This window comes from Scyliorhinus canicula, chromosome 10, assembly GCF_902713615.1.
Source record: "Scyliorhinus canicula chromosome 10, sScyCan1.1, whole genome shotgun sequence".
NCBI classification, from domain to species: domain Eukaryota; kingdom Metazoa; phylum Chordata; class Chondrichthyes; order Carcharhiniformes; family Scyliorhinidae; genus Scyliorhinus; species Scyliorhinus canicula.
In genome coordinates this window covers 189,043,843-189,061,419 of record NC_052155.1, presented here as the reverse complement: position 1 = coordinate 189,061,419, position 17,577 = coordinate 189,043,843, and the positions used below count along the sequence as shown (strand labels likewise).

The following is a 17,577-nucleotide window of genomic DNA, read 5'->3' as shown; positions in this document are numbered from 1 at the left end:
GTCTTATTTAAGTGTAATTCTATTTTATTTTATGCTTTCTCCTATTTCTTACTTTGCTATAAAATCACCTATAAAATTGTCGTTAGTGTTCAAAATGGTGAGGTTGGGTTACAGTGATAGGGTGGAGGTGTGGACTGAAGTACGGTGCCCTTTCCAAGGGCCGACGCAGACTCAATGGGCCGAATGGCCTCCTTCTGCACTATAGATTCTATGAAGTAGTCGAGGACATAATTTTTTGATTTCAGAACCTCTCATACTATACAAATTGCAAACTGAGGGCCATTGTTTCAAGTTTCCCTTGTGGGATTTGAACTCTTTGGCATTTACCATCAGCAGTTCCCTTAACACAAGTCTTTCTATATTCAGCGCACACCTTTCAAAACCAGATAGGTCACGAAAGAGGTTTGGCACCTTTACTGTAATTGCTTCAACACCTTTATATCCTTTTAATTTTAATTTTGTAAAGGTTACTGAGTGGAAATTAGTTGTAAATGTAATATCTTTGCAGTAGGTGCTTTGTATCCTGAAGCTTTAGGCATCTCATTAATGCAGCTTTTAAGTTCTAGCTTTCTGCTGATTAGTGCCGATTACTGTAGGTAGTACTTGTTACTTATCAGAATGATGTGTGCTGGAAAACATCAATTTGAAACAGAGCCTGAGGAGTTTTATTTAATCATTGATCTCAAGTGAAATGAAAAGTTCTATACTTTGTTTTGATGGGGAAGGGAAAGAATGCAACCTTTAATTTTCCTCCTACGTTTGGAATTCTCGAGACTGTCCACTTCAAGTGGTACATATGCAATTTGTCACTGCAGAAGGTAATATCAAAACCCCAGCAGCCAATCCCGAATTGTAAACTCCCACAAACAGCAGGGTGATTAGGAACAAATAATTTGAGTTGTTTGCGATTCGATTGTTGCTGGCAAGGCCAACGTTTGTTGCCCATCCATAATTGCTCTTGAGAAGGCGGTGGTGTGCTGCTTTCTTGAGCTGCTGTAGTTCATGTGGTATAGGTGTACCCACAGTGCTGTTAGGGAGCGGGTTCTAGGATTTTGACCAAGTGACGGTGAAGGAACGGTGATATAGTTCCAAGTCAGGGGGATGTGTCTTCCAGGGGAACATGTAGGTGGTGGGTTACCTATGCATTGGCTCCTTTGGCCTTCTAGGTGATAGAGGCCATGGGTTTTGGAAGGTGCTATCGATGGAAGCTTGGTGAGTTGCTGCAGTGCATCTGCAGATGGTTCTCACTGCTACCACTGTGCGTTGGTGGTGGAGGATGAATGCTTAAGGTGGTGGATGGGCTGCCAGTTAAGCGGGCTGCTTTGTCCTGGATGGTGTTGAGCTTCTTCAGTGTTGTTAGAACTGCAGTTATCCAGGTAAGTGGAGAGCATTCTATCATACTCCTAACTTTGCTTTGGAGATAGTGAACAGGCTTTGGGGAATCAGGAGGTGAGTTACTCGTTGCAGAATTTCCAGTCTGTGGCCTGCTGTTGTAACCGCAGTATTTACCCAGTTCAGTTTCTGGTCAATTGTAACCCCAGAATATTTATAGTGAAGGATTCAGTAATGTTAAGTAATCCCATTGATTGTAATAATAATCTTAGTGTCACAAGTAGGCTTACATTAATGAAATGAAATGAAAATCGCTTATTGTCACGAGTAGGCTTCAATGAAGTTACTGTGAAAAGCCCCTAGTCGCCACATTCCGGCGCCTGTTCGGGGAGGCTGGAATGAAGGTATTGTGACAATCCCCTAGTCTCCGCACTAGGCGCCTGTTTGGGTACACTTGAGGGAGAATTCAGAATGTCCAATTCACCTAACAAGCACGTCTTTCGGGACTTGTGGGAGGAAACCGGAGCACCTGGAGGAAACCGACGCAGACACGGGGAGAACGTGCAGAGTCCGCACAGACAGTGACCCAAGCCGGGAATGAAACCTGGATCCCTGTGGCTGTGAATCAACAGTGCTGTCCACTGTGCTACTGTGCCGCCCATTGAGCGTAAATGGTTGGATTATCTCGCTGGACTGGTCATTGCCTGGCACTTTGTGGCATGAATGTTACTTGCCACTTAGCCCTGAATGTTGTCCAGGCTTTGGTGCGCACAGAATGACAGCGTCAAGATCTGAAGAGCCACGGGTGATGCTGGATATTGTGAAATCATTAGCTAACATCCCTTGTTTTAGTCCTGTGATGGAGGGAATGTCATTGATGAAGTAGCTGAAGATCGTTGGGCCTAGGACAACACACTGAGGAACTCCTGCAGTGGTACTGTCTTCCGACAACCATGGCTATCTTCCTTTGTGCTAGAAATGTCTCCAACTAGTGGAAAGTTTTTCCCCTGATTACCATTGATTTCATTTTGTCAGGATTCCTTGATGCCATACTTGGTTAAATGCAGCCCTGATGTCAAGGGCAGTAACTCTTGTGTCACTTCTAAAATCCAGTTCTTCTGTCCATGTTTTGGACCAAGGTTGTAGTGAGGTCTGAAAACACATTGCCCTGGCAGAATTCAAACTGAGAATGAGTGAGCTGGTGATTGTTGAATAAATACCACTTGATAGTACTGTTGATAACACCTTCCACCTCTTGGCTGATGACTGAGAGTAGACTGATGGGGCAGTAATTGGTGAGACTGGTGCTACATTTCAGATGTTACGTTAAATGTAGACCACCTTCTGACCTCTGAACATCCCACAGCGCTACTTTTAGAAGAGCAGGAAAATTCCCTGATGTATTGGTCCCTTAATCAACATCACTAATAAGAGAGATTGTTAGCTCATTATCACATTGATGTGTGTTGGAGCTTGCTGTGCTCAAATTGACTGCTGGTGTCTAGACTTCCAGATGTACTTCATTGGCTGCAAATGGGGCATTTTGAGGTTTTGAAAAATGTTATGAAATGCAAGTGCTTCTTTCTTGTAAATACTGGACATGGCCGAATTTATCATTTTCATTTGCCAACTGAAATGATTTTTCTCACAGGCTGTCATTTGATCATTTAAAACATCAATCAACTAAGACATTGTAAAGGATTTCAAACATAAATTAAAATGGAGTAAATTTTCTTGATGGCTTATTGAATAAGGGCAATAATCTTCCACATTGTCGTGCTGGGGATTCCAGGAAATCCCAGGTTCAGTTTCTGATCTGTGAGAGAATATTTCCTTATGTTGGGAAGAGCAGAACTAGGCGCCATCAATATAAGATAGTCCCCAAGAAATCAATAAGGAATTGAGAAGAAACGTTTTAACTCAGAGTGGTGAGAATGTGGAACTCATTACTACAAGGTGTGACTGAAGCCAATACTTTAGATAAATGTAGGGGAAACTAGGCGAGCACATGAAGGAGAAAGGAGTGGTGGATTATGACAATAGATAAAGATGGTAGGAGATGTGAGTGGAGCATAAATACCAACATGGACTGGTTGGCCGAATGGCTTGTTTCTCTGCCGTGTATCCTATGTAATCCTGAGCAACTGTGCCTCCTCAGTCACCTTGGATGTGACAAAGATCAACATCTGCCTGTGTTCTCTGATGATCACCATCCAGTATTTTGTGCAGGAAAAGAATGTACCCAAACATTGGATAAAAGCAGGACCTTGGCTTAGCTGTCCTTCCATGTTGAGTGGGTTGCCCTAGAAAACATACATTGACGTCTTAGGGAGAGAGAACAGGAAGGAAATTGACACCAAAGAAAGGGCGTATGGGTATCTATAGTTGTTTGGGATCAATCGAGTGAGCTGGTATTGGAATGGAATACAGTGACACCAAGGCTTTGAGGTCAAGTTGAATGCATCTCACTCCGCTCTCTTATGCAAGTGGAAACATAGTGCATCTTTTAAGCGAAGGTTGAGAGGATTCGAGGCAATGCCTACATGTGGCTATGCTCCTGTCTTACTACTAAAATAAATGGGTGAAATCTTGAAATATGATCATTTCAAAAATCTAATTAATATTAAACTAAGTTTCTTGGATGTCAATAACTTCAGATTTGGATAAATTACCAAAACATTCTTTGCTATAAAGTGTGATATCAGATAGTATATAAAATCAGCATACTTGGAACACAGAGCTAAATTTTTAATATGTTCAAATTGTCTTATTTTCAACAGTGCACTGGCAATGAGCTTTTGCCTTTGGAAGCCAACTTTTAGTTGTTTGTCTTTAGCAAACCCTGCTGCATATGCTCAGTGAATACGAATGCAAGCTATAAACTGTCTGCAAGCGTGGAAAGAAAAAAATACTTCCATTTATATATCACCTTTCATGACCTCGGTGTAAGAATAGACTAATTGTACTGATTTTTGTGTTTCAAAGATATAGATTTTTTTTCTGCCATTGCATTTGTTGAGGTGAATTAATCTGATTCAGATGTTGAAAGAACTCAGTTTAGCAGCCAGCTAGCAGCCTGAGTGTGGGACAACATTTGTCTTCGAGTTGTTGGTTATTCTGATCATGGCTGTGATTTTTCTTTTTAGCTGTAGCTGAAGTGAAACTTCGAGAGGATCAGTACACCCTGGACCATATGTGTGTCTTTGGCATGTACAACTATCTGCATTGTGACAGGTGGTATCAAGACAGCATCTATTATATTGATCAGCATGAGAGAGTCATGCACCTGGCTATCACTTTGGTAAGTTGGTCTTATTATATCTCCATTTAACTTCTTAAAACGACATATGCTGAGAACTTGTGAAAGATTGAGAGGCATTAAACATTATCTTCTCAAAGGAACCTGTCAGTTCAAATATCTGTGTTGTCTGTAGTAAGAGTAGCTTGGAAAGAGTTGTATTTGACTTGATAGGGAGGTTGCTACAGATGGAGTCCATAGCTTCAGTAATTTTCCATTTTAAAATGTGGTTTGCTTCCTTCCTTAGGGAGCAGTGAAGCTGCCATACCTGTTCACATACACAAGGACATAAGAAATAGGAGTAGGAATAGACAATAGGGCCCTTTGAGCCTGCCATTTCATACGGTCATGACTGACCATCGACCTTCAATTCACTTTGTCACCTGCTCCCTACAAAACTTAATACCGGAGGAACCAAAAATCTGCCATCTCCGTTTTAAATATGTTCAAAGCATGCACAAACCTCTAGGGTAGAGAGTTCTAAAGATAATAATAATCTTTATTGTTGCAAGTAGGCTTACATTGACACTGCAATGAGGTTACTGTGAAAAGCCTCTAGTTGCCACAGGTCGCAGGTTACGTCTGAGGCACCTGTTCAGGTACAGGGAGGGAGAATTCAGATGTCCAAATTACCTAACAGCACGTCTTTCGGACTTGTGGGAGGAAACCGGAGCACCTGAAGTAAACCCACGCAGACAGGGGCAGGACATGCAGACCCTGAACAGACTCTCAACCCTTTGAATGAAGAAATTTCTCCTCATCTCGGTGCTAAATGATCAGCCCTCTTACCCTGAGACTGGGCCCTCCTGTTTTAGAATCTCCAGCCTCTCGGTGTCTATCCTGTCAAGCCCCTTCGGAATCACGTATGTCTCAATGAGATCATCTCTCATTTCTTCAAAATTGCAGGGAGCATCCCTAAGTTCTGCCCAGCACTTGCCAGGTCCACTCCAATGTCCTGGTACAAGCGGATGGTGTGTCCGTCTCACTTGCATGACCCCCTATTCTTTGCCCACCTCAGGATCCGCTCTTTATCCTGGAATCTGTGGAGCTTCACTATCATTGCCTGTGAATGTTCCCCCGACTTGGGTCTCTGCCGGAGTGGCCTGTGTGTCCGGCCTACCTCCGGAGGCTTGGCGAAGCACTCCTACCCGACCAGCTTTCTGAGCATCAATGTCACGAACTCTGTCGGGTTCCTCCACTCCATGCTCTCCGATAGTACATCGATTCGCAGGTTATGTCTGAGGGAGCTGTTTTCCTGGTTATCAACATTTCCCTTCAGTGCCTTGCTGTCACCAACCCTGCCGCCTGGGCTTCGAGTGAGGTGATCTGCTCTCCCTGGTCCATGGCTGCCTTTTCTAGGATCCGCACCGTTGCCTTTTGGGTCCCCAGTCTCTGCTCCGTCCATTGCCTCCTTTATGAGGGCCAACACGGCCTCTATTGCTGACTCCACCACCACCATGAGGTCCTCTTTTAACACCTCTCTGTGCTTCTGGAGTTCCATTATGATGAACTCCATCAGCTTCTCCATCATCGCCTCGGTCGGCGTGGCGAATCTGCTGGGTCCGCCATGGTGGGTTCTGGGCTGCCACGTGGGTCTTCCTGTTCAGGGGTCGAAGTTTTCCCTCTCCCTGTTCTTACTGCCTTTGTGACCTGACTCCTGGCTCATCGGCACCCTGCTTGATTAAGCGGTGGATCGGGTGGGGGTTTAAGCTGGGGAACGTTTTGCACTTTTGGTGCCTGTTTGGTGGGATTAGAAGGTCTAATCAGAAGTTCCTAGGAGAGATAGTCACCTTTCATGTGACTACTCAGCTCTTGGCCGCCACCACAAGTTGACCCTCCCTTTCTTTCATGTACTTTTAAAAGCTCTTACAATCTGTTTTTATATTCCTGACACCAAGGCCAATATATTCTTCCCGAGGTCTGATGCCTCAAAATGTTTTTGAGTACACTGTCTAACCAGGACTTTGTCGAGCTAAACATGATTTTCTTTCCTCCTTTGTATTCTAGATATATATACCAGCATTCCATTTGACCTTTTGAACACTATGGCATTAAATTGTAAAAATAAAATGTGACTGTACTAACTATGCTAGCGACTAGATAGTTCCTCCCTTTCCTTCTGTCGCAACTAATATGGGCAAGTGTGACATTTCAGCCTTCAATAAAGCTCAGTTGGCTGGTCAGCCGGTTCGTGACGCAGAGCGAGGCCAGCAGCGCGTGTTCAATTCTCGTACTGGCTGAGGTTATTCTTCTCCTCTTCTTTCCTCCTTTCTGCTCATGGCATTTTACTCAGTAACATGGCTTCAAAAGCTATCAAAAACTCTTTGCTATTTGATGTCTGAGTGCTGAACAAAGAAAAGTAAGTGAGGGTGAGTAATAATGCTGCTGCCAAAGTTGTCAGTGCATTGACCTGCAAAGGTTTTTAAAGAATGCAACATTTGATAATAAGGAACATAAAATAGAAGTCCGTTACTTTGGAGCAAAAATCTTGAGTTTGTTTTTATCTATATTGCTACACTTTAATTGTCTACTAACTTTGGCTGTCAGGGTTAAGCTTCTCTAATTTTTCCATCTGGGAGAGTGATAATCGTCGTCTTTGTGTCCTTTACAAGCGTGTTTTGTAAAATAGTTCTCCTGGGACCCACTTTTGCCAGGCGGCCGGCCCTCGCCACCCACGTCATGTTCACTTACCTTTATTGCGAAAGGGGAGGCTGCTTGGCCCTCACAATCTCACTCCAATCAGGTTCACAGGGGGAGAGAGCAATGTACATATCAGGTGCAGAGTTCAGCCAGTTCCTTTGTGCCCTCTTCATCTTTGCGAGAACAGAAAATCCAACCATACACGTGTAGATCATCGTGAAAGGCAATAGCAACAAAATGCTTGTTTTACTCAGCACTGGATACTCCTGGGAGATGCTACTCCAGAATGCTGACAGCCTCATGGGCTTTGGGTGTGTTTTTAATGTGGTATTACAGGTCAGATAACAGCAGTGTAGTCTTTTCATTCTGAGTCAGCTGTAAGTTAATAACTGACTCCGGGGTCTCAAGCTTAAAAGGAATTTTTCATCCACCACTTTTCAAAATGTGAAACTTTTCCTTTCATTTGCCGGTACTCCCCTGCATATAACACACATCGGCTTTGCATCCTTCTTTGCATTGGCACAATGAACAAAACCATACCTCAAGGAATCATCTTTATATTGCTTTGTTCCTAGTTAAATTTCTTCTTTGTAGGCTGTTAACAAGAAGCTCTGATACTCTTTACAGAGGTAACATAGCCCTGCTCTGTCCTCCTCTGATCTCACCCTGCTATTCAACAACCTCGGGTAGTTTCCCCCCTCTGAGGCCACACTTTGAGAGATTTCCTGCTTGCGAGCTGATGAACTGATTTTACCAGCTGGAATGGCTGTTCTCAGGTCAGGGCGCCATTTTGAGCAGCAACCCCAATCTCCTCCCATCCCAACTTGTAGAGGTCCTTGGGACCTCCCTCCCCCCCCAATTGTCTGACCCCCTGGCAGTGTCACCTAGGCATCCTGTGCTGCCAATGGGAGTGCCAGGGTATTATCCTGCCCTGTCCCCGACCACCTGTGGGTTTCTAATGCCCTGCGAGACCTCCTGAGGTGCTGTTTCACCTGGTTTACGTTTGTGTGAACCAGTACTAAACGGCGACTTGGCGAAGTTGTGGTTGCAGACGCAGCTGTTGACTCCCGGGCGCTGGGTGAATCCGGTGTTCTGCTATCTGAATCTCATTTAAATATCCAGATCGCATCGCGCAGAGCAAGCGGGGTGACTCGCAATTGGCATGATGCTCGGCAAGGTGTCCGTTTGGGGCTCTTGCATAATTTACCCATTGCACCCAGATATACACCGGGCGCAACGGGGGTCATTGAATCACACCCCTTATAACCAATGGATCCACTATCTCCACTCCACTTCCTTTAACTCTCTAGGATATAGGCCATCAGGCCCTGCAGACTTTTCTGCCTTAATCCAAATAGTTTGTTTAATACTTTTTTCCTATTGATTATGATTGTTCTATTACCTCTGCATTACCTGGTACAATTGGGATTTTACTAGTGTCCTCCACCGTGAAAACTGAGGCAAAGTATTGATTTGGCATTTCCCACTATTAACTCTCTGGTCCCATCCTCCAACATTCACTTTAGCTACTTTCTTCCCTTTTCTATATTTCTTGAAGCTTTTGCTGGGCTTTTTAATATTTTGGTTAGTTTTCTTTCATAATTTTCCTTTACTCTTTTATTACTTTTTTAGTCATCCTTTGTTGATCATTAAAAGTTTCCCAATCTCCCATCCTGCCACTGCCCTTTGCAATATTATTTGCTGTATTTTTTGTCTTTGTTACCTTTAACTTATTTGCTTAGATGTTTTCTCCCCCTCTTACAACCTTTTTCCTCTCTGGAATATATTTCGGTTGGAGGAATTGAATATCTCCTTAAACAACTGTCACTGCTCATCAGCTATGTTGCCTTTTAGTCTTCCTGCCCAGTCCACTAGAGCAGGATTGATCTATGCACTGCTAGTTCTTTTGGCATTTGTCAGTTCAGTTACACAATTGATCTAAATCTTGTATGAATTTTAGTTGTGTCCTTTGTCTCTGCTGCTTGCTTGTTTTGTGTCGAAAACTTTGCACGTGACAGTTGCTTTCTGCACCCAGGTAACCTGGGTCTAAGCATTTATTGTTTTGGTGCTACAGCCAATAGAACTCCTCCCTCAGTCTGACAGTACATCCTGATGTATATTCTTTGTTAAACCAATCAGAAGTCATCTGATAAAGTGCAGATTGCTTTTCCCTTCCACACAGTTTCTCCCAGTGCATTGTTACTGCCTGTAATGTCCTTAAACCCTTAATTGCTGTTTCCACAAACTATGGGTTCATTAGTTCAGGTTCCGGTGCATTGATGATTCCTATCTGTAGGCTGACAGTGCACAATAAACTGTCCTTTAGTCCGTGTAAGGCTTCTCCTCCAGCACTTTTTCTTCAGTAGGTTCTGAATCTAGAATCTGACTGTTCAGTTGGCAAATCCAATCTGACTTCATTGTGGTTTTTCACAATAACTGTTCACCTCGGGCACAGATAGGTTCTTGATTAATAAGTGGATTAGGAGTTATGGGGAGAAGGCAGGAGAATGGGGATGAGAAACATATCAGCCATGATTGAATGGCGGAGCAGACTCAATGGGCCAAATGGCTTAATTCTGCTCCTATGTCTTATGATCTTGCATTACCGTCGCATTTTCCTTTACTTTGGGGATGGGTTTTGTCTCAATCTGTTGCATATCTTCGGCTCATAGGTGGCCAACTAGCTTCCTTTGCGAGCCCCTGTGAAATTTCAACTAGGTGAGGCATCTCCTTTACTTTTGTCTTGCTTGTTTGGAAACTTTCCATGTCCCTTTCTAAATCTTTAAACATGTTTCTGCTAACCATACCTCCAGTGCAATCCCTTCAACTTCTACTTTTACCGTGACTCCTGTTATAACCTGCCTGAATCCTATTGGCTGGGGACAATTGGTTATCCCATGTCCTGGGAAGTATGAGCACCCCCAATGAGGAGGTGGGCGGGGCAATCACTAGCTGTATAAATAGAGCTGGCCAGTGTGGTACCACCTAGAGAGAGGGAAGCAGCGGTGAACAACTATTGCTACTGTGTACATATTGTTGTAAATGAAGTTACTTTCTGTTTGACTCTACAAACTCGTGCTGGATTCTTCGTGGCCCTCACAAAACTGGCAACGAGGGTTAAAGTTGAATAGCTGTCTACACACAATGGATGCGTTACTACCACCTGGCAAATAATATCACCGAAAATGAATGCCAGCTGGTAATTTTGCTAACCGCCTGGGGCGCACATATGTTTGGGATGATGAGCCGTACGTACCTAGCCGCCCTGACAGTAAAAAGTTTGATGAACTTGTGATTATGGTGGGCAACATTTTAACCCAACCCCGTCTGCGATAGTCCAGCGTTACCGGTTTAACACTGCAGAGAGGACCCCTGGAGAATCCCTTGATGAGTTCTTATCCAGGGTATGCAAAGTACTGTGACTATGGTGACACTTTGTCGGAGATGTTATGAGACCGTTTGGTTTGCGGCATCAACAACGCGGCCACCCAGAGGAAACCGTTAGCCAATCCGTCATTGAGTTTTCAACATGCCATCCAGATAGCGTTGTCCTGGGAGAGCCCAGAACGGGGAGTGCAGGGGCTACAGGGAATGGAGGTGCATGCCTTGGGGCGCACCCCCTTCCACCCAAAAGTGTCTCTCCGTACCCCTGCCGCACCTTGGGTGGGGTGCCATAAGGGCCCACGCCGGTGGCCATCAGATGTTTCTCCCAGAAGGGAACCTTCTCCAGAACCAATGGATGAGGAGCCGTGTCAGTGTAGGACTTGTGGCCGCCAACCCTGGCGCGAATGCCATTTCTGGTCGCATCAGAGGGACCGGCTATCTTGCAGGAGCTGGGGCAAACCCAGGGGCCGTATTGTCCATTTGGATGAACCCGAGGGTGCTGCTCACGAGGATGTGGAGACGGAGGACGATGTCTGCAGCTGCATTGTGTGGCAGCCCCTCGAGTGACCCCCATTAAGGAGACAGTATGGGTCAATGGAGAGAGAGAGAGAGAGACAGGACAAGACTTCTCTGTCTGAATCCAGCAGCCAAATATGAAAACGAAAGCAAAAAACTCAAGAGCCACAAAGAAACCCCAAACCAAAGCGAAAGTAAAACTCAGCGCCACAGCCCAGCTCCACCCACAAAATGACATCACTAATGCTATGTGATAAGACAGAACATTTCTGAAAGGGACACCCCCATGACAGCCCTTGCATTGACCGATACACAGGCTGGCCACCTATAAAGGGGGAACCATTGGACACTACTGGGACTACGTTGACCCCTGTCACTTATGGACACCAGGCGGGGATTTTCCTGCTCGTCGTAGTGCGCGGCCACGGGGCTAGCCTGTTGGGTTGGGACTGGTTGCGCCATTTGCGGCTGCAAAGGGAGCACATTCTTTGAACGGGTTATGGAGGTTTGACGGAGGTACTAGGACGATACCCAGAAGTATTCCAGCCCGGTTTAGGGGCCGTGGCTTGTATTCAGGTTGACCTGGAAGCCACGCCGCGGTATTTATGTGCACATCCGGCGCCTTGCGCCTTGCTCGAGAAAGTAGAAGCGGAGCTTACTCATCTGGAATCCCTGGGTATTATCAGGCCTGTCCGTTTCGTTGACTGGGCAGCGCCGGTCGTACCGGTAAAAAAGCCAGATAACACGGTTCGCTTGTGCGGCGACCATAAATTTAAGGTGAATACAGCTTCCGGGCTCAACTGATATCCCACGCTCCGCATAGAAGATCTATTTGCGAAGCTTGCAGACGGACTCTGGGGACGTGATGGGGCGCTCTGGGTTCCAGTGGAGAGGCCAGGGTTGGAGGGGTCCAGAGGTTTTCAGGCCAGCAGGAGGCTTATGATGGAGGCGTCCCATATCCCAGATCCAACTTGGATTATTTCCAACCTTCCCCCACGGATTCACCCACCAGCCTAAAATTGAAGCTGGATGCGAAATGGTCCTTGCATTTCAGTTGGGGCAGTGTCAGACTTTCCATTTGCCTGCCTCCGTGCAAAAAATGCGCCATTCGTACCCGTGTCTTGAGTGCAACACCCCCTGTTTATATTTCTTAGGAAAGCCAACCGTTTGCTTTTATATGCTCAGACCTTCCATACTGAAGTACACGGGGGCTTCTGCTGGTTTATTACACAGGTTCCTTCTTTTAAAAGTTGGAGATTGATCTGTATCCCTTCCCTATCTCTCCATAGATGATGGGGGAAAAAGATTGAGTTAACTATTCAGATTAACTCTTCTGTGTTTGTGGGGAAAGGGTTTATTGAATTCCGTTTGTCTTGAAGGTTCAAGAAAAATGAAATTGCAGAATCCGCAGATGAATTTGGACCACTGCAACTAAACAGATTGTTGCGGGATTCTTGAAATGGAGACTAAAATGTCAAATATTGGACTCAAATGACACATCGAGAGGCAACCATTGACTAGCTTCTGATGTCATGCTTTTCAATTCTTACTTCCCAATTGTTGTACGGACTTGTCCATCCCTATCTGAGCCCTACAATTCCCCCACCTGTCCCCACCTTGCATACTGCAATTCTCTTGAGCAACCCCAGTTTTATTCACTGATGATTGGAGGCCTTCAGCTACCTAGGACCCTATCTCTGAAACTCTACTGGTGCCTCTCTGCCTTGCTTCCTCCTTTCAGATGCTCTTCAAAGCCTACCTCTTGGGACAAGCTTTTGGCCACTGGCCCTAATATTTCCTTTCGTGGCTTGGTGTCAGTTTTTGTTCGATAATTCTCCTGTGAACCACCATGGAATGTTTTACTATGTTAATGTCAGTGTATAAATGAGAATTCCTATGAAGCTGATGTGTCGTCACATACACAGATGGGATGTTTTGCTGATACCAGTTTTACTGAAGCAAATTTTACCAGTGGCACAATGGTTAGCACTGCTACCTCACAGTGCCAGGGAGCAGGGTTCAATTCCAGCCTTGGGTGACTGCCTGTGTGGAGTTTGCATGTTTTCCCCGTGTCTGCGTGGGTTTTCTCCGAGTGCTCCGGTTTCCTCCCAACGTCCAAAGATGTGCAGGTTAGGTGGATAATAATAATCTTTATTGTCACAAGTAGGCTTGTATTAACACTGCAATGAAGTTACTGTGAAAAGCCCCTAGTCGCTACACACCGGCACCTGTTTGGGTACACAGGGAGAATTCAGAATGTCCAAATTACCTAATAGCACGTCTTTCGGGAATTGTGGGAGGAAACCGGAGCACCCGGAGGAAACCCACGCAGACACGGGGAGAATGTGCAGACTTCACACAGACAGTGACCCAAGCTGGGAATTGAACCTGGGACCCTGACGCTGTGAAGCAACAGTGCTAACCACTGTGCTACCGTGCTGCCCCCCTTAGTGTGCAGAAGATTAGATGGGGGTTACGGGGATAGCTTGGGGATGTGGGGCTAGGTATGAGGGTTGTATGGCCGCCTGCACTGTAGCAATTCTATTATGCCAATTTTACTGATGTCACAACCTTTATCACTACAAAAGGGCAGTTGATTTTCAGTTTTCTTATCAACGTTTTCTTGCCAATTCATGTTGCACTACAAATTCTTGTTTCAGAATCAGCATAAGGAGGTGAAAACATTGTTAGTACTATAGCTAAACCTTAAAATAATTTTCATTATGTTTGATGAGCATTCTCTTATGGTGTTGTTATCACTATGTGCAATTGCAAAACATTCCTGGGCTGTTTTGTTTCTTTTCGTGCTTGCTTGTTGCAATAATTATTTCTCCTCAATATCTGCTTTGACATTTCCCTCATGCTTTAGCATTGCACTGAAGCATGAGATCACTCACTGGCTGTTGCTACAATATAAGATTAGAAGCAAGGCTTATTCAATACCTTCACTGACTTCTAATGGCTGCCAAAAGCTGTTTATTTTAAGGACAAACATTAGAGAGGGTGGTTCACTACATAATAAACTCTTCAGTAATGTTGAACCTTATAATGGCTTCTATCCTTCCAGTGTGACACTTTTACTTGACTATAAGTGGCTTTCTATGATTGTCTCTCACGTAGGTAGAATTTTTTTAACATATAAAATCTGAACTTATCTCCATTGGCCGTTTAAATAAAATTGAGAAAGAAAGAGCAGATTAATTCCAGCCAGATATCTGGAAGTCATTTTGCATTCAATGTCACTTTTACTTTTGATAGCAGAGAAAAACTGTAGACTTTAAAGTGGAAAAGCTACCGTCACTGTTTGAAGGTAGGGGTCAAAAACTGAGAGCAGTACTTTGCCTCTTTTCATGTCGAGAACGATCAAAGAGGAGCTGACTGAAAGGAGAAGATATGTCAACGTTATGAAATAAAGAAAGACATTGAGACTACTGTTGCAAGAACGAACAAATTTGCTAGAGAAAGGCGACGGAGTGGAGTGGCTGAGAGATAATTGCTTTAAGAATAACAGCGATGCCAACTCCCTTGTCATTCAAAACATGCACATAGAACTTAAACTTTAGAGAGGGGTTCTATTGCCAAGGTGAATAAAAGCGGAGACTATACTGACCCTATCAGTACTGTACCCGAACAGGTGGCGGAATGTGGCGACTAAGGGCTTTTCACAGTAACTTCATTGCAGTGTTAGTGTAAGCCTACTTGTGTCACTAAAGATGATTATTATGCACAGTTAAATGCAGCAAATTGAAATTTACTATCTGAGCTAATGTGTTCCTATCTAGGTTGTGCGTTAAATGTGACATAGCTAATAGACTTGGCCATTAACTATATGAAATTGCATCAAGTTGCAGTACTTGCCCACTGATTACCTACTAAAGACACCAGAAAGAATAGGGCTGGATTCAGTGAATTTTTTAAGGATATGGTTTATAGAACTTCGTTTTAAAAACTTTTTTTGTCTGGGACCCATTTTTATACACCGGCTATCCTTCGCAACCGACGCCAGCCAAACTTCACGACCCACCATTTTTGCTTATCTTTTATGTGACAGGTGAGCTTTGTCATTCAATGCTACATTTCTGCTAAGGATTTCAGCTAACGATTTAAGTTCTCACTGCATCCGTTGAAAAAAATCGAGAGGTTTGTCCTTGAATTCACCATGTTTAGTCTTCAAATGCCATTGAAGTTTTGAGGGTTTTTAACTTTAATTTGCCAGTACTTTCCTGCACATAACCCACATGGGTTTTGCATCATGATTTGCATTGGCACAATTAATAAAACCATCCCTTAAAAAAATCATCTTTGTACTGCTTTGTTCCTGATTTCAACTTCTTAATGGCTGATTACCATAGGCCTTGGAGCTCACACCAGCACTGCTTTCTCCTGCTGTGGACTCTCCTGTGCAGCTCTCTCCAGCAGATTCAGTTGTGGGATCCTGGCCTGCTTGTGTCTCTGGCCCTCTCTTCCTTATTCTGAAATGATCCATTTTGAATTCTTCAATCCTGTTGCTTGCTGCTAACAAAATGGAGGAATTATCTCTTTAGCCCAGGGCACGTGATGTGAGTGTACAGGGCGCGTGACCTGCTCTCTGCCGCCGCTCCACGCAGGAAGACTCTCATCAATTAAAAAAATAAAATAAAATTTGGTCCTGGGTCAGCATATACTGACATCAGGAGGAGGCGGTCGCCTCACTGGGCCAGTCCGGGCCTGCGCGCTGCTGATGGTGCATGCATGCACAGGACGGCAGACATTTTGAACCAGTCACAGCCAGCATTTTTAAAAGCCTGTTGTGGCTGTTCGGCACTACTTCCCACCATCGGGAACGCCGTGACACATGGCCCTACCGACCGCCACTCACGACTCACCTTGGGTTCAGAGTATTATTGTTATGCATCTCCTTATTTACATCCATTTCTGATGTCATCAGTAAGTTATGTTGTCATCATTTGTTGTTACCTGTGTATGTTTATATTTAACTACCAATAGTTTTAATTCTTTGCCATTACTATTATTTTGATGCTTAGCTAATTGCTCCTGTTGTAGGGTCTGGTCTGTATTTTAACATTGTTACTTTTATATATTAAAGAAGGTTAACTTTATTTATTAACTTTGTTAATCATGCGTTTCAACTACCTTTTTGTGGTCAAGGTACCACAGTATAGGGCAGCAGGTTGGCGCAGTGGTTAGCATTGCTGCCTCACGGCGCCGAGGTCCCAGGTTCGATCCCGGCTCTGGGTCACTTTCCGTGTGGAGTTTGCACATTCTCCCCATGTTTGTGTGCGTTTCACCCCCACAACCCAAAGATGTGCAGGGTATGTGGATTGGCCACGCTAAATTGCCCCTTAATTGGAAAAAATGAATTGGGTACTCTAAATTTATTTAACAAAAGTTAACACAGCATGATCAACCTTATTTGCTGCCAAATAGCGCCTTTAAAATCTTAATTTTAAAATTGTGGGGTCCAATTTATTCACAAAATTAGTAATTGCAGATGTCAATTTTAGAAAGACTCTTTTTTTTTTGGCCACCTCTCTCCCCTCATCTCATGTCTTTCCCAATCTTTATTTCATTTTCTGTACATGATTTAAACCTAATTTATCTCGCCTGCTTTCTGCTTTTGATCCTACATGTCTCGGTGAGGATTCTGCATGCTGATACTTGTCCTGTTCCAGTAGAAGATGCTATGACCCTAGAGCAGACCCCCAAGTTGTTGGTAGCATCTGGTTAGGAATCGGTAATGGTTTAAACAAAGTAGACAAAGTTTGAGGTTTAAGACACTTGCTCAGTGAATAAAGCTACATGATTCCACATTTTTGAACCAACAAAAATAAACTTTACTGTTCAAGGTCAAAAAGATCAAACAAATTACAATAGCAAAATCTGCTCTAACATTCAGGTTAATAATGAGGTCAAAGTAAAGTCGCATTAGTCTCAGATGATGATAGGCTGCTTTCACCTTTGAGGGGGTGAGCTAACTGGCGGTGATTTAACCTGAGGGCCACCACACCTCAGGTGAGGGCAAGGTTGAGAAGGCGGGGCCTTCATGACTTATGAGGTACGAATTAACAGGCCAAACGTGATCGAATGCACCATGCTACACAATAAATGCCAAATGTGACCAAAACAGATTCCATGGATTTCACAAAACCCACCCAGATGTTAGTAAAACAGTTAGTCAACCAGTATTGCTGAAGCTCTGTTCTCTTGGGGGAATCCAGTCTCCACCTCTGAAGATCTCACCTTGGAGAAAGTTGCTTCAACTCTGTTGACTTCAACAAAGGCCCACTTTGCAGGATTTCAGTCTTGCTTTCCGAGATTCCACTCCCATGGATTCCTGAGTAGACTCAACTTAAAAGCACAGTTTCAGCTCTGCAGCTGTGTCGTGCAGAACACAACTGCTCCAAATG

At 44.2% G+C, this 17,577-nt stretch overlaps 1 protein-coding gene across 2 annotated transcripts in view; it reads left to right on the top strand.

The window, feature by feature from the left end:
- The window catches only part of nudcd1 (NudC domain containing 1), a 111,927-nt gene that overhangs the window by 21,836 nt on the left and 72,514 nt on the right, over window positions 1–17,577 (top strand). For both annotated transcript variants that reach the window (XM_038810369.1, XM_038810368.1), the window contains exon 2: window positions 4,479–4,633. In XM_038810369.1, coding sequence (XP_038666297.1) covers window positions 4,479–4,633 — 155 coding nt within the window. The remainder of the gene's footprint in view (window positions 1–4,478; window positions 4,634–17,577) is intronic.